The 23,387-nt window shown below is 40.6% G+C and overlaps 1 protein-coding gene across 3 annotated transcripts in view; it reads left to right on the top strand.

Moving 5' to 3' along the window:
- Nucleotides 1–23,387, top strand: part of dnah5 (dynein, axonemal, heavy chain 5) — a 106,651-nt gene that overhangs the window by 49,613 nt on the left and 33,651 nt on the right. For all 3 annotated transcript variants that reach the window (XM_069655901.1, XM_069655902.1, XM_069655903.1), the window contains exons 56-69: nt 53–251; nt 361–533; nt 1,465–1,595; nt 3,338–3,491; nt 9,200–9,467; nt 10,140–10,263; nt 10,656–10,763; nt 11,642–11,756; nt 11,869–12,045; nt 15,479–15,682; nt 17,543–17,722; nt 20,422–20,559; nt 22,346–22,481; nt 22,805–22,986. In XM_069655901.1, coding sequence (XP_069512002.1) covers nt 53–251; nt 361–533; nt 1,465–1,595; nt 3,338–3,491; nt 9,200–9,467; nt 10,140–10,263; nt 10,656–10,763; nt 11,642–11,756; nt 11,869–12,045; nt 15,479–15,682; nt 17,543–17,722; nt 20,422–20,559; nt 22,346–22,481; nt 22,805–22,986 — 2,289 coding nt within the window. The remainder of the gene's footprint in view (nt 1–52; nt 252–360; nt 534–1,464; nt 1,596–3,337; nt 3,492–9,199; nt 9,468–10,139; nt 10,264–10,655; nt 10,764–11,641; nt 11,757–11,868; nt 12,046–15,478; nt 15,683–17,542; nt 17,723–20,421; nt 20,560–22,345; nt 22,482–22,804; nt 22,987–23,387) is intronic.

Genomic DNA, 23,387 nt, shown 5'->3' on the forward strand with positions numbered 1-23,387 from the left:
CCTGGCTGGTATTAAGAAATTAAAAAAATAAACCCAACATCATAATCTCCAGGTGCTGCTGGCCTTGTGGAAGCACGAGTGCAAACGTGTGATAGCTGACAGATTCACCATGCCCGAGGATGTGGAGTGGTTCGACCAGGCTTTGGCAAAGCTGGTCGAGGAACAGCTCGGTGAGGAGTTCAAGAACATAGCGGACGATGGACTGGACAGATACTTCGTGGACTTTCTACGAGACGCACCTGAGGCTACAGGTACGACACTGGAACATTTCAGCAGTGATGCGTGTACCATCTTGACTAAATTACAGGAATTTAGTTTTGTGCTTTGATAATTTTGATGTCAAATGTTCTGTCCTTACAGGGGAAGAGCCAGAAGATTCAGACTTTGATTTACCCAAGGTGTATGAGCCCATGGAATCATTCGAGAGTTTAAAGGAGCGTCTGAACATGTTCCTGAGCCATTACAATGAGAGCATCCGGGGTACTGGCATGGACATGGTCTTCTTTCAGGATGCTATGATACATCTAGTCAAGGTACTGGATGAAAAATGTGCCTTTTTTGTATCTATTAGTCATGCTAGATGAGAAATTGTAATATCAGCATGGATAATTAGTTATTATGGACTAGAACAAAAAGTGTAAGCTCAATAAACTTATAATAAAAGTTTACAATCCTTAAATCAAAATGTTCTACTCCAAGCCAAACTCCAACTCGCCTGCAAATCCTTGAGAACAGGGTATTTCATTTAAGTCGTGTCTCTGGCAAACCAAGGAATGTACAGTCCTATTTTAATTGAAAGATTAAGCTTCTTGCATTTGAAGGCTGTTAGATGGGCTCAGACAGCCTTCAGGTCAAAGGAAACTCTTCAAGTTTTACTTTAGCAAACTTTATTTGTATCACTTTAAGTGCTTGCTCTCATGCACTTTCCCTCACACAAAATCTTTGTTTTCTTTCTCTCCCTTTTTCTCTTGCACACATATTAAAGAGGGGTATTATGCTGTCTCATATTTTAAGACATATATATATAATGTTACAATGTTGGATGTCCAGACTAAACGTGGGTGAAGTTTCAAATCTGTAGGTAGGTTATGTTGGAGTAATCCCCAGGCTTCTCAGCTCAGTCTGAAGGCTGCTGTGAATGCCAGGTTTCACACAGTTTTTTCTGCACGGCTCAGCAGGCTTCAGAGAACTGGTAAATGAGAAGAAAGTGGACTTGTAGGGGGCGGGGTTTCTTAAAGGGACAGAGCTGCCTGAGTCGGTTCAGGCAGAAGCTGAATGAGGGCCTGCACAGAGCACCAGTGTGAGAAAAATGAGAAGTTTTTTTAACTGTAAATTATGCTAAGCTACTCCACAGGTATCACAGAGTGAAACATGAAGCTTGAAATTAGCATAAACCCCCCTACCTTTAAACAACCCCTTTTTTTATCCTTGTTTTTATGTTTATGTTTGTTTTCATGTGTATAGGTGTCAAGGATAATCCGGACACCTGGAGGGAATGCTCTGTTGGTGGGTGTTGGGGGTTCAGGCAAACAGAGCCTGACCAGACTGGCCTCATTCATAGCTGGATACAAGATCTTCCAGATCACTCTCACACGGTAATGCTCCAGCTATTCCTTATTAAGTTCTTTATTTCCTAATCTTAATTCATAGCTGATTATAATATTGAATATCTAGTATCAGGTTGTAAAGTGGCAGTTTATTTATCTTTTTCCCATTATGGTCTCTTAAGGTGTACTATATGAATATGCCAAGGACCGTCATCATTTCACGTAGACTGTAAAAAGTAATAGAGTTCTTTGTCTTACACAGACATCAACATGAAAACATCCCACACGAATGCTCTATGTTTGGCTGTGTGATCATTGTTTTGATTTTTAGTTAAACAATCCCGCTGATTCGAGTTTCATGTTGTTAATTATCCACAGAAATCAGCTCTGAACATATCAGGGCAAATAAATAAGCACTGCAGAATCATTATTTATCTTTATTGATTTTTTTTCAGTATCCACAACATATGATTGTTGTTGCTTCTTGAGTTTTGAATCACACCAAGTCACTTATTAATTTAAAGCTCGACCTGCTTGTTTGTCTGCCAGGCTCAATATTCTTTGTTTCAATGTTTTTCTTAGCACTTATAATGCTATTCCTAATTTCCTGCACCATATATTGCTGCATCACAGTTATACAATGCAATTACCCAATATTATGCATATGTCATTTTATATTTGGATTGCGCAACTGCAAAATCCCTATAGAAAAACATTTAAAACAAAACACATGCTGGTATGCTCTTAAAGACATGAAATCAGATTGATACTTGCTGTTCCCGCTAAATCGAGGCCGCCCATTGATCCAATATCATCGTCTCCAGTGAGACTCTTTAGTGCAGTTGATTCATGAGAATAAGAATAACTCTCCTCGATTGTGTTATCTTTCTTTGCCTTCTCTGTCCTACACTCACTCTTTCTCACTCTGTCCTTCCTCTTGCACTCCCAACCTGTCAAATGTTTTCCTCCCTCAGTCCCCAGGTGCTTTTGTTGCTGTCAAATCTCTGTGTACAGATTCTATTGTTGGGCATCAATATGAATGAGCCGCGTGTTTCTCCCCTTCGTCTCGCAGCTCTCTCTGGAGAAAACAGGCGCTCTCTGCTTTTCCTTGTTTTTTTCTACCCACAAATAGTGCCTCTTATGTCTCAGTCTAACTCTCGTTCTCTGCAACCTGAAATTTCTGATGCTTTCATATAAACTATAATAGATATAGAGTCGATAATTAACTAGATTTCCTACACATTCAACTTCCCATCAGTGTATTTATGTTCTACCCATTTATCCTCCACTTTCACACTCTTGCTTCTTTCTTGTCTCACTTTCTATATTTCATTCAAGTTCACACACAAAAGCAGATGGAGGCATATTTGAAATCTGGCATATAGGACACTGCTTGCTTTTTCATCACTTTTTAAGTCAGAAATCCATCTGTTCACGTTTTGGTTTTTTTACCATCTCCACTGATTAAAGCACCAGCAATTTGAATTTAAATTCACACCTTTCAATGTTTGCACACACATAAGGCGTAACGATATCTATGTGCTTGTGTTACTCTTTATTTTCATACTCAAGTGGAGCACCATGCTGTATATTTCAGCAATGCACTGAACTGTACACTGCACATTCACACGAGCAAGTTTACACAAACTGTTATCCACGTACTAAACACACACCGTTTTCCTTCTATCTCTTTCCCATATATGTCATTTCAGTGTAATTTGCCAATAGTAAAAACTGTAAAAGAAAAAACCTTGGTGCATAATTGTTTCATTTATTCTGTTCTTTGGCAGCTCATACAACACAGCCAACCTGATGGACGACCTGAAGGGTTTGTACAGAACAGCTGGCCAACAAGGAAAAGGCATCAGCTTCATCTTCACTGACAACGAAATCAAAGACGAGTCCTTCCTCGAGTACATGAACAACGTCCTGTCATCCGGAGAGGTGAGGAACACACAGAGTGGGAAAAAGACACAAGTCTATGAAGTCATCACTTAATTTTTTTTAGTAAATATGCATAACTTAAAGTTGTAATCTCGAAGATTTCAGTTTCGTTCTCTTTGGTGGCACCTATGGCGATAAACAGTAATTGCGGGAGCACACTTCCCAGATATCCAGACAGTGTTGCATGTGTGATGTCCACGGTTGGCTCCGGTTGTAACTCTTGATTATCCTGGCTGAGACTGTTTGCCTTCATCTCAGCGTCAAATTTGTTTCTTCATCCATCTTTTCTTTGTCTGTTCAGCCATAGTAGATTACTGTTTACTCGCAACTCTTGCAGAGACCGGAAAAGTAGCCGATTAGCTCCGCCTACCCTCTCTGACAGACCAACCACTGCTGGGTGAAAGAAATCACGTCTAAAACTGTTATCAGTTAAATGATTACAGCAACAAACAAAAAGCATGCAGATGCATTTTGGAACAGCTCTAAAGAAAGTCCATTGTACTGTACAGGCAGTTACAACCATCTATATATAAATGGGTGAAAGCATGTGCAGGTTTCTAGATTAAACATCCTTCAGCTTGGTTTCATGAAAATATCCTTGATTTCAATACGTTCAGCAAGGTCAGGAAGAAGATTCTGATAATGTTCACTGTATAATCAAAAGGTCAAGTACACATAGCACATGCCAATCCAATAGATTTAAGAGCTATGGGTCTATCTGACTGATTTTACGACTACAGGTATGTCTTCCCAAGTGGCACACAAAGCACCAAGCAAAGTGCTGAACCCTGGTTTTCAAATTTTTGGCTATGCTGGTTGGCATGAAATTGGTATTTTATCTTTTTCCCTTATTGAACTTATTGAATGGAGACTCAGAAAAAGCAAAGGAAGAGCCACTTAGCCATTTTCATTGCTCATATAATGCCACAGTTCTATTCTGAGAATGGTTTGTTTTAGGATATAAATACATGGGATTGTGATTATATTGGGATTGTTTATGTTTATATGGCATGCACTGGGAAATATAACTTATTGCTTGTCATTGTTATTTAACAGATAGTGCTGCTCAAAGACATAGATGTTTTTCTCCCTCTGCACTTATTATGTTTTATAAAAGCTCTGGCTCATCTGTGTTTTCGCAGCAGTTTCAACAGTCAACACAAACAATGTATTATGCGTAAATCCTTCGGGGAATACACAAAGCTGCTGCACTGACACTTGCTTTGAGATCACCTAGGATGTCCAGCACAAAAGCTTCAATCATATGTTTGTAGTGCTGCTGACACTGACAGCTGGCGTTCACCCTTCAGTGAAATACACGTTTCATGACGGTGCTACCAAGGCAGCGACAGCAGTCCGAGAGAAAACCATGTAGTCTCTCTGTGTGTCATGAACGCCGCAATTTATTTCAGTTCAATCAAATTAAGAAGCAAATTGAATTTACTCTGTCAATTCGATTGCAATTCTCAATTATGTTCTCATTTATTTGTGTTAAATGAATTGACGCTGTAACTGACAGAAGAGGCATAATGGCTTTTCCCAGTATTACTCTTCGACAGAAGCATGAACAACAAGGAGCTTCAAGGTCACTTAACTTTTTTTCACACCTACTCCTTTTTGTTTGTGCTGTCCCTTCCCGATACTACACATCCATTTATTGTCCCTTGGTTGTCTGGTTTTCCTCCTGCTCTAATTCTCCAAATTGACCTCTCTTTCTCTCTTGCTCCTCTATTCCTACTCCCTTCTCCTACTCTTCATTGTTTTCCTCTTTGTCTCCTCTACTTCCTCATTCCCTTTTCCGCTGGTTATTCATGTGCCTCTAAGCTCCCTCCTCCTCATCCATGCTGCTTCAGATAAACCTTTCTCCTCTTTGCTAGCTCTTCTAATCTCCTCAAGCCTTCATTCTCTTCATCTTCTTTACCACCTTTTTCTTCTTCGTCCTCCTAAATGTCTTGATTCATATTTAGAGAGCAGCTCCAGTCATGTTTTAAGACATATAAAATGCTCTGCTTGAAATAATAAATTGTGTCTGATGTGTTTTTTCTGCAAAATACGTTGAATTACCTTGTAAAAGTCCTCTCAAGGCATCTCCTCCTTCTATCTCATTAAAAATTCCTGAATCTGCAGAGTCCTCGCTTACTATTCACATTTCTCCATTGTAAAATAACAGCCGAAAACAAAACACGTCTCGGCCATCGTTTAGTGGCAACTTGTTGAACCTTAGCTAGCTTGAAATGTAGTAATTAGTCGCAGTAACGTTAACGTTAGTCAGCAGTGAGTTTGCAAAAATTATGACGGTTACAGCTGGCTCACACATCGCTGAAGTGGTTGCCATAGGTTACACATAATGATATGCATAGCGTCACCCCGTCCATTACTGGGATTGGCTCCTTAGGTTTGTGACGTCTCGAACCTGCCAATCTGAAAACGTGTTGTTCAGCCTGTCCTTGGTACACTGCAGTTTAAAAGCAGATGACTGCTTATGTCGTCCCTGATATGTTTTGTAGCACATGAAAAACACCACATGGATATGTTTACAAGGTTAAACACTTGATCTTCACCAGAAGGGGTCTTTCAGGTCTGTAGTACAAAAACCTAACAGCATGACTTTATGACCAAAGGTGCTAAAAGGGGTAGAACCATTTTTCCCAAAGGAAATCTTGATATAATTGTTGCTGTGTCACAAACCAACCCTTTGTTGTGCACCAGTTGATAGATACCTGCCAATACTCCCCCCTCTGCCTAGAATAGACATCACCATGATGATGGACCATCTCATTAATGGAGAAACATGTACATTTTGTACTTTTCCAAAACATGTGATTTCACTCAGGGGTAATTCTAATAAACATGTTTGTTTGTTTTTGCCCCTGCTTTCTCCAGTGTTACAAAAGTTTAGTCTGGCTGACATTTCTTGATTGAACTGTCTCTGCTTTGTATATGTTGTTATTTCAATTTCCTGTTGTCAAAGTTAACTTACTTGCAGAGTGACAACATCTGTATGTCTTATTCCACTTCTGTTCAAGTTTCCCATAAACAGACGTTACAACACAAAACAATAGTTCTTAATTTGCGCTTTGGGAGCGCTTCGAAGCAGAACCCTAAACAAATTTTGCTTTTACAATTATAGCAAAAGAAAATGTATGAAACATTCTCATTAGCGGCTCAGCAGGATGTTGTGTTTAAAAAGGCTCTTTTTCTGTTTCATTTACGCTTAGTATTTCGCAATCAACAACATGGCCTTCTAACTGAAAAATCACTTTATCAACATTTTAGCACTGAAGGCAGCTGGTTTTAACAGCCTGTGTGTGCAATTGCTTTTTAAGTGATTTAATTTCCTCTTACTTTCCGATTTCAACTTCTAATTTTCATCCAATTTTCCCTCCTTTCGTCTTACGTTTACTTCTTCTTCTTCACCTCTTTCCTAATTTTTTCCTTCCCTATACTCCATCTGCGTTTTCCCTTTCCTAATCTTCCTTCATTTTCTGTTGCTCTCACTCTCTCTATCATTATGCATCCCTATCCGCCCTCCTTCCGACCTCTTTCCTCTTCCTTAATAACAATTTAAGGAGCAGCTGCTTTACTGATGGATGTAACTAGAAGTGTGGACTCGAGGGACTTAGGAGCAAGGTGTTGTTTGTGTGCAGGTGAGAGGTTTGTGTGTCCTGTTTGTGTATGTTAGAAAGACAGAAGTTTGTGTTGCAGAAGTGTTAGGAGGATGGCGAGTGTGACAGACAGTGGACGAGATGAGACATAAAAAGGAGTGAGCTGTTGGTGTGAGGTTGTTGTTTATGTGAGAGTAACCCAGCAGATTTTAGACCCATGGTGCTTCCGACCACAACACCAAATCCCCTCTCTCTCTGGCTCTCTCCTTTCTAACTATTCTAGTTACTTGCTCTCTCTCTCTCCTGGTAACAAGGGAAGGTGAAAAAAGCAATTATAAAGGATGCATCATCACTAGCTCTTAGGTCAAACCTGGATAAAGTCTGAATGTTATTCAAGAGTAAACATTGTGTTGTTTTCTTTTCCCAACATCAGGCAAAGTCAGCACAGGGAGAATAAGTACGGTTTCAACAACCAATTAAATTGTGCCCAACCAATTGTAAAAATTCAAAATGTCCAGAAGTAAATTTAAACGAACACACAATATCAGTTAAAACTATCCAAATATAAACAGCACAGACGGCTTTATTCTAAGCAACATAATTGGTTTTATTCACCAGCTGCTTGGCAATTACTTTTTTTTCTACATCAGCCACGTACTGATACGGGAAACCATCAGAGTAACTCAAACGTTAGAAGTTAGAGGGAGAAGTTGTAAAGTTACAATGTTTCAACAATGTTACAGTTCCATTAAGCAGACGCTTTTGTCCAAAGCAATGTACATCTGAGAGTTAATACAACACAAGCAACGATCAAGACAGGAGGGAACAAAGTCAGTAAGTGCCAACAAACAGCTTCAAGTGCGACCGGACACTGGTGCCGACAGGCAGTGCACAGGGCGTTCATCATCGCCATCATGAATATCCTAATCAACATGTTATACTGGTGAAATATTGCCATTGAATTCATTTGCAAGCAATACTTAGTAAGTAATAATCTTAAAGATTTCCATTTAAATAAATGTTAAGTTACTATCTATCGCCGAATGAGGTAACACAACGGTGATTGAGCCTACAGCCCACTGATGAAAGCCTTTGCATTTGCAGTATTACAGACTGGGTGTCTGTGGTGACTTTGGTGGAAAAAATCACAAGTGGCGCCCAGTTAGTGACGCGTTTTCCATCAGCCAGCAGTGGTTGGTCTGCCAGAGAGGGTAGGCGGAGCTAAGCAGCTGCTTTTCTGGTCTCTGCAAGTGTTGCGAGTAAACAGTAATCTACTATGGCTGAACAGACAAAGAAAAGATCGATGACTACAGATACAACTTCAAAAATAAGTGAAAACCCAAAGAACAAGAAACAAATTTGACACTCAGATGAAGGCAAACAGTCTGAAAAGGAAAGCGACCGTCAGCGAGGAAAATCAAGAGTTACAACCGGAGCCAACCGCGGACGTCACACATGCAACACTGTCTGGATATCTGGGAAGTGTGCTCCCGCAATTACCGTTTATCGCCATAGGTGCTGCCAAAGAGAACTGAGATCTTCAAGATTAAAACTTTAATATTGGGCTTTGATAAGACTTCGCATTAGAAATCCCAGTTGTAATTCAGCCCTAATTTGCCATCCAACCTGTAATAGTTAGAGTGAAAGAGGTAAAGAATGAGATCTAACTATCCGCCTTCAGTTCTGCCTCTCTAAAATCTGTCGTCCTTCTGGGCATGAGTAACGTCGTTTGACGTAGATGGGGGCCTTGGAGAGCTACAAGCTTTGTCAGCCTGAGTTGGATTGGACTGGCTTTGATACAAACCTATCAAGAGCAAAACTGGCATCCTGAAATAGACAGCAGAGTATTGTGATGAACAAGGATATATCTAACAGTGTTTTGGCTGACAGGCTGAATAAATGCAGCTGAATATCTGGAGGACAGGCTGGAAAAATGTAGTGAAGCATGCACTGATTTATAAATTCAATTGACTATGTTTACCTTTAACACTGATTGGACCCCACCCAATACATGATGACAATTCCCATTAAGTGACAAAGCCAAGTAACCACTGACATAAAGATTGATAGCTAATGTGTGTGTGTGTCTGTTTCTATCCTCAGGTGTCCAACTTATTTGCCCGGGATGAGATTGACGAGATCCTCAGCGATCTCATCCCTGTCATGAAGCGGGAGTTTCCCAAGCGACCACCGACCAATGAAAACCTGTATGAGTACTTCATGTCACGGGTCCGGCACAACCTCCACGTTGTTCTGTGCTTCTCGCCTGTTGGGGAAAAGTTCCGCAACCGGGCCTTAAAGTTTCCAGCGTTGATATCTGGCTGCACCATGGACTGGTTCAGCCGATGGCCTAAAGATGCTCTTGTTGCAGGTAAATTTCACAGATATTCCTAATTTTATACTTATAATCGTATTATTTATTTCCCAATATGTGTAAATCCTTATTCTGTATCTTTTATTTTGAGTGGCCACTGTTATCTTTATACTATAAAGTCAAACTTATCATTTAGACAGAAAACAGGGACTTAACTGCCTAATTAATAAGTTTCCACAAACAAGTAGATAAAGCAGTAAATCTATAAATCCTACAGATATTGCTTTAAAAATGCAATATGCCTTCACACACTTCTAAAGATTAGATTTTACGTATGCACACGAATATAATCTGTGCAGCTCTTTTGTCCATAAAAACAATATGTTGCACAACATCCAGTGTTTGCTTTAAGACGATGATATTTTACATTTCTCCCATTGTTTTCCTTCTGTTTTTGAATGGCTGTTACATATTGTGTTCACTCAGTCTGTAAAATGAAACAGATGTTTAACATCTAACCCATTATACTTAATGTCCCAGGCCATTACGCTTTCTTTCCTGCCTGAAAAACAATCAATTGGGATTTTTTACAGCATGTCACAGTGATGAATATATTTATGTTCCCAATTGCCAATCTGGTTTCTATAACGAATTTCCTCTCCACTCTGTGTTTTTCTCCACTTAATTTTGGTGTTTCTCATTTCCCCTCTCCATCCTTCTATCCCTCAGTTTCCGAACACTTCCTGTCTGTGTATGACATCGACTGCTCAGCCCAGGTTAAAAGTGAGGTCGTCCAGTGCATGGGATCCTTCCAGGATGGCGTTGCAGAAAAATGTGTGGACTACTTCCAAAGGTATTTTATGAAGCCGTCTCTATTATCTGTATATTAAAGCAGGAATCCACCCCTGAGCAAAATCAACATATTATTCTAGTTAGACAGTTTGTAGTACCAGAAGATTGCCCTAACACGTTTTTAAAAAGTGTATTTTTCTTCTTTTATATTTTTTTGGGGGGCCTTTTATGACTTATTAGAGAGCTGAAAATAGACAGATTGCAGGAAACTTGGGATTAGAAATATATAATAAAGAGGTATATTTATTTTTTCTTTAAATATAGTTCTAATTTTAGGCACACATGGGAACCAGAGGACTTTGTAGGAAGCAAATGTTCTTCTAAATGCTGTTCAGAGGCTATAATTAATTACATTAGGTTAACATCATGTATATTCATCTAATTTGAATCTAGGTACAGACGGTCCACCCATGTGACACCGAAGTCCTACCTGTCCTTCATTCAGGGCTACAAGAGCGTCTATAAGGAGAAGAGGTCTGAAGTCCAGACCCTGGCCAACAGGTAAACACTTTTAAAGGATTGGGTTCATATTGATGTTGCTTTAGCCGTTGTGGAATTTAACATGGCTTCATTTCACTTTAATAAATTACCATAACTTAAGCTTTTACTGTACATTGTCTACATCCTGTTGTATTAGTTAGGGGTGGTTTATGTAGGACTTTCTGTTTGATAAATGATAATAGATTAAAAGCTTTCAAGCCTTTAACATATTGTGTAGCCTTCCTATGTGTCACCATGTGTGATCAGTCATGTGCAGGGAATCGATACTATAAATGAATAGTGCATTTTGCTTGACAAAATAACAGACAGGTAGCTTTTCTTTGTCACTGATTAAACTCAGTCTAAGTCAATAGTTATCTACTTCCTAATGGCACCAACATGGAGGGATGTTCAGGGCACATCCTTATGAAGTAAACTGGCGTCACAGTAGCCCATCCAGACCATCAGCAGCAGACCAAACAGCATTAAAACACCTTGACAGATCAAAATCAAAGAAAATCTGTTGCTCCATTTTTATGTTCTGAACTATGATCTGCTTATCAGCTGTCCCAGAGCCTCCAAAGATTTCTTGGCGGCCCTTTAAGGGATTTCTTGACATTTAGAATTTTGATCAGACACATGCTACAAGCCCACCGAGGATGAAAAGCTGTTTCCTCTTAAATAATGTGCAAGCATTTCCACCACCTGGTGCCCGGTGGATAAAACATTCTGCCAGAAAGCTATTTAGTTAATCTTAAAAGTGTGTGGGTATTTACAGCAAACAGGACCCCAGGTGTAAATGTGCAGATGCCTCTTAGAAAGACTATCACACATAAGCAAGCTACACGATATAAGCTGGAACTGCATGTATCTGAAATTGTAATATTTCTCCTGTTAAGGATGAACACTGGTCTCCAGAAGCTTAAGGAGGCATCGGAGTCCGTAGCAGCTCTCAGCAAGGAGCTGGAGGTGAAAGAGAAGGAGCTACAGGTTGCCAATGACAAGGCTGATATGGTAGGACAGTGCATTTCTTTGTTTGTAATTTCTGGATATGAATGTTCCTTATTCTCTTAATTTATATCTTAACTTGTTTCTAGGTGATGACTGTTTCTGTTTATACACCCAGGTATTGAAGGAGGTCACAGTTAAAGCCCAGGCGGCAGAGCGTGTGAAGGTGGAGGTGCAGAAAGTAAAGGACAAGGCCCAGGCCATCGTGGACAGCATCTCAGCTGACAAGGCCATTGCTGAGGAGAAACTTGAAGCTGCCCGGCCTGCTCTCCAGGAAGCAGAGGCCGCACTGCAGGTGTGAAACAGAAACAGACATGACTAAATTCAATCTTCCTTTTTGGACAGATTTTAGTCCAAACCAGTGATAATTTTGGCAGCTATTTTAGATTTAGTCATAGTAAAATGACAAAAAACATTTTAGTCCAGTTTAAGTCAATAAAAAGTAGTTTTTTCTCTTACAAAAATATGAGCACCCCCCTCCAGTCTCCCTCTTCTCCTTTTTACCTGTTTGCTTCAGGTAAAATGAGCACTTCATCATCCGTACAGTAAATGAAAGATGAGGACACAGCATTTAATTTAAACTCATTTCTTATTTCAACAGTCTGACTGAAGCAAACAGCCGATGGTCAAATGATGCGTGACAGACCCCTTTTTCTGTGAGCATGCACAGAGCCTGAAGCAGACGGCCTGGGTTAACAGAGAAAGGCCATAACCACCTTCGTGATACCCGTTATCTCAGACTGCGTTACCCAGTAACAGGAATTAGAGGAAAGAAGAGATTTGACGCACAATATGCATCTTGAATGTCTGACAGCCGACCACCAACATTTTAGTCTCGTCTCGTCTCGTTAATGAAAACCAAACACGCGTGTCGTCAGAGTTTTTAATATAAACTATTTTATTTTTAGCACGTCAACGTCTCGTATTTGTCATAAGATCGTTGACGAACATTTTTCGTCATTATTTTCATTAAAGAAATGAACACTGGTCCAAACTTGTGTTACATGTAAACGCATAACGGACTACTCACACACCTGTATTTATGCAGGTTTATATCTTCACATCTTGACTGCTATAACTCTATCATACAGCTATTTACAGCTAATTGTCTACAAAGCACTGCATTCTCCTGTCCTGTGACTGCACAACTACACTTAGTCCTCTGACAGGGGACTGCCGCTTCCCCTTTGAAGAAAAGTTTTATGATTTTAGAGATTTATCAGAAGCTGCAGGAAAAGTGCTCTCTCTATCTTTACAATCTACTATCACCGTCCATCAATATCTCAGTAACACCCGTATTTGATTTCTTTTTCTAACTATCAATCATATATTTGCTATCTCTGCCTATCACTTTCATTTAAACTCTTTTGATCTGCTGTGATTAAAGTTGACTCGGCTTGTGATCGATGAAAGATTTCAAGTCCAGACCCAAAAGGCCTTTTTGAGTAAAGGTTTTTTTATGATAAGGCATGATACTTTGAATCTGTAACTTATCAACATAGCAGTGATATATGACCACGTATAACTTCAGTAATAATCTCGAAGGTTTTAATTTAAATAAATGTCTGTTAAGTCACTATCAATCACCGAATGAGGTAACACAATGGTGATTGAGCCTATGGCCCACTGATGAAAGCCTTTGCATTGGCAGTATATACTATTATTATGGACTGGGTGTCCGGTGTGACTTGGAAAAACTCACAAGCGGTGTCTGGTTAGTGTAGCGTTTTCCATCACCCAGCATTGATTGGTCCTGCCAGAGAGGGTAGGCGGAGCTAAGCGGCTGCTTTTCCGGTCTCTGCAAGTGTTGCGGGTAAACAGTAATCTACTATGGCTGAACAAACAAAGAAAAGATGGATGACTACGATACAACTTCAACCAGACTAGGTCAAAAGTATAGTACCAGTATGTGGCTGACCGCATCAGGTCAATGTGCACTATTATGGGTGAAGTGTTACAAGGACTGTCCTTATAAGGCTGATGACGATGTGTTTGGAAGCAGGTGCGCGCTGCGGTTGAGCAGCGGAGGAGCAGCCCCGCCTACTCCCCGAACAAAGTATCTAGAGCCATATAGACAGAGAGTTGCGTCAGTGGAGGTCCAATATGCTCCATGATCCGCTATTGACATGTCGCAGATCTGTCGCTCTACGGCTGTGAAAGTATCGTCAGTCAGTCAGTCAGTCAGTCACATACTGACCCGTGTGTAGTAATAAAATAAGTGAAAATCCAAAGAAAAAGAAACAAATTCGACGCTCAGTTGAAGTCAAACAGTCTAAAAAGGAAAGCGACCGTCAGTGAGGAAAATCAAGAGTTACAACCAGAGCCAACCGTGGACGTCACACATGCAACACTGTCTGGATATCTGGGAAGTGTGCTCCCGCAATTACCGCTTATCACCATAGGTGCAGCCAGAGAGAACAAAACTGAGATCTTCGAGATTACAACTTTAATTAAATATAATAATAAAATAATCTTCCTCTGGAAATATGAATCAAATTTTCAAAGAAAATATGAATTTACATTTGGACATTCTCTGAATTCCTATGACCAGTATCATGCATGTATCATCCTCTACTACTGCGATGACATATTTCACTCAAAGACTACAGTATCATGCAGTGCGTTCCTTTTCTGTATAATGTTTGTCCAAGCACTAGTTTGCCCAAAGAGATAGCCTGCAGGTAAAAGAATGTCAGTCAGATGTTTGTTGGAGCAGTTTATTGCTCTCCTCCTCTGTGTGACTTTATGTCTCCCTCGCCAATATTTTCCTTGCTCTCTCACTTTGTGTTGCTTCAGGCTACCACTTAGAGCACTCTGTAGCGCTCCGTGCGTAGCCGCATGCAGGTTTAGCCTACAGCCTTTCCCACCCTGGTGTGTGTATGTGTGTAACAGCGGGTGTGCAGAGTTAGCATGGCGCTCTGGGGCCTGGAGCCGCGTTGTAATTAAAGCTGTCCTCCTGGGTACTTGGTTGCATACAGATCTCCTATGGCAGGTCCCTGATCAGAATTTTTCATCTTGCTGCTGCTGATGGAAACCATATATTTTCAAAGAGGAAACCCCTGAGCAATGGGTGCAACGGTGCATTTTGATCATCAGGTAGGACATTAGGGAATTAATAAAACCTTCGGTCTTCAATAGGGGCCTTAATGCATACTAAGTGGATTTGCTATTTATGAGGAGGAAGATCCACTATAGTGCAAATATATTTTCGCTTAAAAGTATCTATTCACAAAAAGCAGTGAAGGGGAAAGGAGTCAGTTGAAGTAGAAGATAATCCAGACTGTCTGCTGGCTGACTCACACACTACTCTGGGGCTGATAAAAACACAGTGGAAATGGAGCAGAGAGGAGAGAGCAGAGAGGAGGAAAGTGCAAAGAGGAGAGGAGATGAGACGAGCAGGCGGCCGGATGAAGCATCCGAACAACTCGCACTGGGACATTTTCTTTACTCTGCTACAGACTCTCTTTTTTAATCAGTTCGTGGATGTCATTTTCTGTCCCTCTCATTGTGTTGGAGTTTATACTTAGTCTTCATGCTATGTTATATCCCTCTGTCTCTCCTCCTCAGTGCCTCTGCATGTTCTCCTGCATACTTCCACTGCTTTATAATCTCCAACTGCAGCACTGTGAACACTTTCTTTTCTGTCCTGTGATAGAAAGTTGTGTTTTAGTGTTCTGACTTTTCTGTAAAATTAACTCAAAAACACAACATTTTATTTTCTATTTCAGACAATCAAGCCATCAGACATTGCCACTGTGCGAACACTTGGTCGTCCCCCACACCTCATCATGCGCATCATGGACTGCGTGCTGCTGCTCTTCCAGAGGCGGGTCAACACAGTGAAGATCGACCCAGAGAAGAACTGCAACACACCGTCCTGGCAGGAGTCTCTAAAACTAATGACAGCTGGAAACTTCCTGGGAAGCCTGCAGGTACACTCCCTACTATCAGCTATATGCAATCATGGCTAAAGTACAGTATTGATGCTGTAGAACGCTTTGGGACACATCATGTTATTTACCATATTTAAGACCAGCTCCAGTCACGTTTCAAGACATATAAAATGCTCTGCATGAAATAATAAATTGTGTCTGATGTGTTTTTTTCTGCAAAATATGTTTAATTACCTTGTAAAAATCCTCCCAAGGCATCTCCTCCTCCTCCCTCATTAAAAATTCCTCAATCTGGATAGAGCCCACTATGCACATTTCAATCCGCCCCCTCCGTTGCGAAAACAAAACACGTCTCTGCCATCGTTTAGTGGCTACTTGTTGAAACTTAGCTACCTTGAAATTCAGTAATTAGTAGTAGTAATGTTAACGTTAGTAGTCAGTAGTAAGTTTGCAAAAATGACGATGACGGTTACAGCTGGCTCGCGCATCGCCGAAGTGGTTGCTATAGGTTACACATAATGATATGCATAGCGTCACCCCGTCCATTAACGGGATTGGCTCCTTAGGTTTGTGACGTCTCAAACCTGCCAATCTGAAAACATGTTGTTCAGCCTGTCCTTGGTACACTGCAGTTTATAAGCAGACAGGCCCAGCCATGGAGATGACTGCTTATGTTGTCCCTGATATGTCTTGTAGCACATAAAAAAAAACCCACATGGAGATGTTTACAAGGTTAAACACTGGATGTTAACTCGAGGACCAAATGCAGCTCCAGATGTGATTCCCTGCTCTTCCACAAAAATAATAAGATACTGTCAGTCTCTTTTGTTGCAAAATGTAATCAGATAATATAAAACTATAATCTTAATCTGGTATATTTTTACCAAGAAATGTAGTCCCTGCAAGAAAAATGTTTGTTATATACCTTTCAAGAGCATCCTCGTGTGCAGTATTATGTTTAAAGATGCTACAAGTGCTGCTGCCTGCAACTCAACTAATCAAGAAATGTGAATCAGAACTTATATTAAACTGAAAATGGACACTCTTAGTCTTGTTGGCAATTATCACATAGTACTCGAAAGTACTTCATTTACATGATTTTAGGTATTTTACTTTTATAAAGATGGTAAAAATTAGAAGAACAAGGATGTTAGAGACAAGGACAGTGTCCCCATTCTAATGCCTTTTTTTATCAGTACAATTCCAAAAGTCCAAAGCCAAGGTGCATGAATAAATAAGGTTAATGTTAAATTAAAATTAAAATAAGGCACAATCAAGTGAAATCTTGTGGGGTTGCTTTTCACTCCTAAGATTTGAATCCACAACAGTCAACAAGTTTCCCAAGGTTGCATCAACCAACCATTAGACGAGGTAACATTTGTGAACCAAAGCGTTTTTCTGTCAGCCCGTCTCTGTCATCACCTTTTCTGTCTTCTTTTATAATTTCCCACCATCTCTCTTGTCACCCAACCCCTCTACCAGGTCTTTTATCTTACCTTGTGCACCTCTGACAGAAATAGTCAAGGTAGCAGAACACACAGCCTCTTTCTTTTTTAACCCGCTCTTGCACTCTGTTGCATCTGTTCTTCTCGTCTGTGATGTGCTCCTGGATTCATCTGTCCTTCATTTTTCATCGAGACTGCTCTGCCTTGTCTTTTTGTCTCTGCTATACGTTCTCCCTGCCTCCCAACCAACCTCTCTTTCCTTTTATTTCTGAATTTTTCACTATCTGCTCTACTTTCTGTCTCTGTTTTCCTCTTTCACCACACCTCTAAATAACAGACAAAACACCCTTTTATGAATTACATGTGTTGTAAATATGTATTCTCTTTGCATACTTCAAATCATCCTCCCACTTTCCTGCACCTCACACTTTTTCTACCTCTCTCTCCCTTGCAGCAATTCCCCAAAGACAGCATTAATGAGGAGATGGTGGAGCTGCTTGCGCCGTATTTTGAAATGCCTGACTACAACATTGAAACAGCCAAGAGGGTATGCGGCAATGTGGCTGGCCTTGCATCGTGGACAAAAGCTATGGCCTCTTTCTTCTCCATCAACAAGGAGGTCTTACCCTTGAAGGTAACTTACGGTGTCGTACATCTAGCATGGAGGCTTTTAAGTGCAGCTGAAAGGCTCAAGCTGTGCTGTGGATAGATTTAAGTACCTCTTAAATTTCCTCTTCATATACAGTATGTTTCAAGATTCAGATGCCGAGTCCATGGTCCAACACGCTTTCACTCTGATGAATAAGGAACACTTACGGAGAAGACGAGTGGTTGTTTTTATGTAGAGCAGCCCCCGGCTACAGAAAAAGCACAAACTGCCTCAGATATAAAAAGGATTTATTCATATCCCAACACTTTGGCTGCAACAATTTGCGGATCGGGGTAGGAAGACAGACAGGGTGCCCCAAGTATTCCAGACATACAGAGAGGGAGTTATGCTTTTATCCATTTATCATGAGCATTAAATAATAAGATTATAACAAGGGATGCATCCGATGTCAGTTTCCAGGGCCTAGTTATATTTAATTAATTTTTTAGTACAAACCACAAAGTGAATCTTCCCTGGCCTGCAGATTGTTCGTGACACACATTTAACCAGTCAAAATCCGACCTAAAAGAAAATGTTCATTAATATGGAGCATTTAAATATCTTTCTACATACAAGTATCGTTGCTGTGCTATCTTAGGGTCATAACTTTCCCAACTTTTATTAAATACTTATCTAATAGTTTTAGTTTTTTTTCATTGTAACAAAATACTGTACATAATAATCAGGTTCTTATTCAGCAAAAGTTCTGATTTATTTAGTCTCACTTTAATGAATGAACTTTTCCCTTACTCTTCTGTACGGAGGCCCCGAGGGGTCATGACGAGAATTTTATGAGGGATATCTCTCTCACCTTCTAAACAATGTATCTATTTACTTAATGCCTAGTTCAAAGTATAAGTCAATGAGTTGATCCTTGCTGGGGCATTGCGTTTGGAGCGGCTGGGCAGAAATAGATTTATTGCTCAGAGAGGAGAGGGAGAAGAAGGAGAACATTACTGCGAGGTGACGCAAAATGTATTGCAAGGGAACACAAAAGTATCCCTTAAAAAAAACTCTCACCATGACCCCTCGCGGGCTCTGTACTTCTACCTTTCAGTAAGATAATAAAAATATTAATAGAATACTCATTATATCCTCACTGAAGGTTTGTTTACATTCTGGAAGTGACATAACAATTGCATCTTTGCTGCAGCACGTCAGTCTTTTTCTGCCAGTGTTTATTTCTTTTTTCGAGGGTTATTAATTCCATACGCAGAGCAGAAGGTGCCGAGCTGAATACTCTGTACACAAACTAGCTGATTAATAGGGCACCACGCACACACATATCGTAAATACACACAAACACACACACACACAAACCTGCTAAAGCCAGAGATTTCATGCAAGTGTCCCAAATGCTTTTCTTTGCCTTGTGTTTTGTTTCCTGCCAGTGCAGTTTGAGGACATCTGATTCATGTGGATCATTTAAAAAGTTTCAACTCGCAGAGTCGAAACTTTGCCTGTTATTGTGTTGCTCTTTGTTACATGGTTTCCTCCCTCACTTGTTGCTAGGTCTCATTTTCCTATGTCTTCTTCTTCCAGCACATCTAATTTTCTCCATCTTGTCTGCACCTTTATCTCTCTGCTGACCCCGAGTGTCTTCTTTTTTTCCAAATCACCCACCTCTCCTCCTATTTGCTCGGAACACGGGTAATACTGTACTACTTTCCCAGTTTCCCTTATCACCTTTCTCACTGACTATCCCCTTCATTTTCTCTGTCTCTCTTTCTATCACACTCATTTTTTCCTCGTATTCTCTACAACCTCTGTTAGAATGCCCGGCCTCTCTTCTTTGATCCTGACCTTTTGCTTTATCGAGGAACATAGCCCGGCAAATTGATTTTTTGGTTTCCGGCTCAGTGGTGGCTTCCCTCTAAGCTCGCCAGTGAGACTGCTAGACAGTCGGGCAGACAGACAGGCAGAAAGACAGGAAGGGTTGCTCCTCTCAGATGTCAATAAATATTAAATGAATGCTCCAGACTTTCTCCTCCCCAGGCCACCCAAACACAAATACACTTAGACATACTCAAAACTTTTCTCTAAATCTCTGTCCCTAAACCTTTTGCAATTCTTTCTGCACAGCTATACTCAGAGAAAAATCCTCCCTGCTTCTTCTCTGTCATCATCAGAAAGCCTTTCTTCTTCTCTTGTCCTTCTTATGACCCCCCTCTCTCTGTTTATCTTCAGTTTCTCTCCATTTTCCTAAACTCCTCTTGTAAATCTTCATTCTTGCATCTCCAGTTTCGCTCTTGACGCATTAACTCCCTGTTGTTGCACCTGTGACATAATTTCGCTCTTCTAAAATCTCACAAAAAGAGATTTACTTCTTGCGATTTCACCATTTAACTCACTTATTGTTTTCTGTCTGGCATGATTGAGGCAAAAACATGTCCTATGCCAATTTTTGAAACGGAAATGCATAAAATGAGTTTTATGCAAAAACATCTTTTGCTCTCTGTATAGAGAACTGTTCCCATTTGCATCCTTGCCTCTCTTCTCTGTCAGATCTTCCCTTCTTCATCTCATCTGATCTTTTTTCTCATCCAGCCTTTGTGTCTGTCCCTCTGTCTTCCTAAGCCCTCTCACTAGAGAACTGACCGTGACCCCTGCGGGCTTGTTATGTCCAATAACGACATCACAGATCCCTCTGTCTTTCTCATTTTCCTCTCCCTTTTATTTTTCAGGCGAACTTGGCAGTGCAGCAGAATCGCCTGGCCATCGCTAATGTGGACCTTCAGAAGGCTCAGGCGGAGCTGGATGCCAAGCAGGCGGAGCTGGATGTGGTTCAAGGGGAGTATGAAAAGGCCATGATGGAAAAACAGGTCAATAACTTCTTTTACTTACTCAAATCAAACAGAAAATCCAGTTTGCCACATGAATGAAGGAGCAGTGTGAGCTGCAGAGACACCAGGAATTACACAGTTAGATACCTCTGATGCAAAGCAGATGTGAAATTAAGTCTGTAAGGTGTGCTGTTAGCAGCGGTTAGCATGCTAGTGCAAAGGTAACCGTGGTGCTGCCGGTGTTAGCCCGGTGGGGTGGGCGTGTTCTCGCATGAGAGAGGGAGCTGCTGTTGGCGAAGAGCCCAGCAGGAGGGGCCCAGCTTGAAGGAAAAAGCATACTTATAATACCTTTTAACGTTAAAAGTCAGTAGTGAGTTTGCTAAAATTCCGATGACAGTGACAGCTGGCTCCCGCACCGCCGAAGGGGTTGCCATAGGTTGCACATAACGATATGCATAGCGTCACAGCGTCAGTTAACGGGATTGGCTCCTTAGGTTTGTGACGTCTCAAACCTGCCAATCTGAAAACGTGTTGTTCAGCAGTTTAAAAGCAGACAGGCCCAGCCATGGAGATGACCGCTGATGTTGTCCCTGATGTGTCTTGTAGTGCATGAAAAACACCACATGGATGTTTACAGGGCTAAACACTTTATTTTCACTGTAGGGGGTCCTTAACTTTCTGTTGATGTTTTAACATCATTTAAACCATAAGTATTTTTTTAGCAATTTTATCAAAAAAGCAGGGCTTCGTCTGTCAATAAGTCATACAGCCATTATAAATCATACAGGATGTCCTGTCCTTCCAAACGCAGGCTGAAGAGCTGTCATAACCTGCAACAAGGTTTTGACTCATAATCTTGATTTTCATCACTTTTGAAATGAAACACTGTTAATTGCGTGTGCACCAGTGTGAGTCTGTCTGCAGCGTGGTTTTCAACAGTACTGCCTGTTCTGTCATAAATAACAGCGTGTAAATGGAGCACTATATGCAACAACACTCGCTGATTATTAAATCTGGACGGCCCTGGTTGACTCTTTTTATAATTTTGTGATTAAGACGCAGAGCTGTTTCATCTCCAGGGGCCAAGGAGAGATTGAGGGGCTTTGCTACACAAGAGTTTGAGGCAATAGCTGTTGACTTTGATGTGCTTCTTAATTAAGAGAATGCCTATAGCAGAGAGTCTTTATTGATGAAACAGACATTATTGCTGCGAGGCATACAACCTCTTTATTGCCTGTGAGAAGCTGATAAGATAAGGGTAATAAATGGCTGAACGGTGCTTAAAGGTGCTGTTGACCTTTTACTATATTTTATCAAATGTAATTTGGGCAGTCAGTAAGCATAAACATACATGCATGAAAACATCCATCCGTCAAGGGTTGTGGGGGTCCAGAGGTTATGCAAGCCTTAGCCAGCATACAGTAGGTGAATGGCAGGTGCCTTTCACTGTTCTGACATGGAGAGAAGCATCACTCACATTAAATTAGAGTTTAAATTAACCTAAACTGCAGGTGTAAGGAACTGTTTCAGCCAGTTTCAACTGTTTTTAACCAGTGATCCCATGTTGAGTGCTCTTGTACTGACATTAAAGAGTTCCCTAAATCACAAAGGGCATGAATATTTTAACACTGATATGAATGTGAACTCTTTGTCCCTCAGTATGCTCTGGATTAGTTGAAATATTCACAGACCTACAGAGAATAATTGGTTGAATAAGAGTGGGATGAATGTATTAAAGGAGACACTTTGAAGGACAGACAGTGAAGGCGAACAGACACGTCACCCTCCTGACCTGTTTGTCTGTCTGCCCTCTCTCTCTCATCAGACGCTGCTGGAGGACGCTGAGCGCTGCAGACACAAGATGCAGACGGCGTCCAGTCTCATCAGCGGCCTCGCTGGTGAGAAGGAGAGATGGACAGAGCAGAGCAAAGAGTTCGCTGCACAAACCAAACGCCTTGTTGGTGGGTTTCATGGAAATCTTCGTCATAATTATTACTCCGTCATGTGTTTGTGTGTTTAATTTAAGCTATTTCTCTAGATAATTAAACCAATACACTTCATCTTATTCTTGGATTACAAGCCTGAATGTGTATTAAATAATAATACTTCCAAATACCAACAGTGTAGTCAAACTGTTATGGTTTGACTTGCCATTTAGTCCCCCTTTATTGCATTAACATAGCATGCTACAGCATGGGTTGTTCCAGGCTTTTTTTGAGCTACACCTCACAAGTATTAAAGTCTAACATGCACTTGTTACAACATCTTCGTCCTCTTCTTCTAGGTGACATTCTTCTGGCCACGGCCTTCCTCTCTTACTCCGGTCCCTTCAATCAGGAGTTTCGTAATCTTCTTCTGAGTGACTGGCAGCGAGAGTTGAGGCAGCGTCACATCCCATTTGGCAACAACCTCAATCTGACTGAGCTGCTCATTGATGCACCGACTGTTAGTGAGTGGAACTTACAGGTCAGTGATCTCTTCTCATAACTACTGCCACCCGTATTAATAGTTTTATTGCATACTGATTCAGTAAATACAGTATGTGATGGTTATATAAGTTTCCAGGAATAAGTATAATATTAATGCTTTTAAATACCTAACTGGTCAAGCAGTGTTTGTATATCTATTGATCTGACAGAATACATCAGCATAATCACCAAGAACACTACTACTACTACTACTGCTCGGAAAATGTCTTGAGTTGTAAAATCACTCGTTGTAAGAAAAATATAATATTCCGTCAAAGGTTTGATGCATTTAAATCAAGTTCTAGCTGGTGAAACAAATGATTAATGGCTTAGCATACTTGAAATAAAATATATAATTAATTGGCATTAACTTAAATAGACATCTGGTTTCACTTCAGC

The sequence above is a fragment of the Semicossyphus pulcher genome, unplaced genomic scaffold, assembly GCF_022749685.1.
Source record: "Semicossyphus pulcher isolate SPU_LCO1_2020_fin unplaced genomic scaffold, fSemPul1.0.p SCAF_9, whole genome shotgun sequence".
NCBI lineage: Eukaryota > Metazoa > Chordata > Actinopteri > Labriformes > Labridae > Semicossyphus > Semicossyphus pulcher.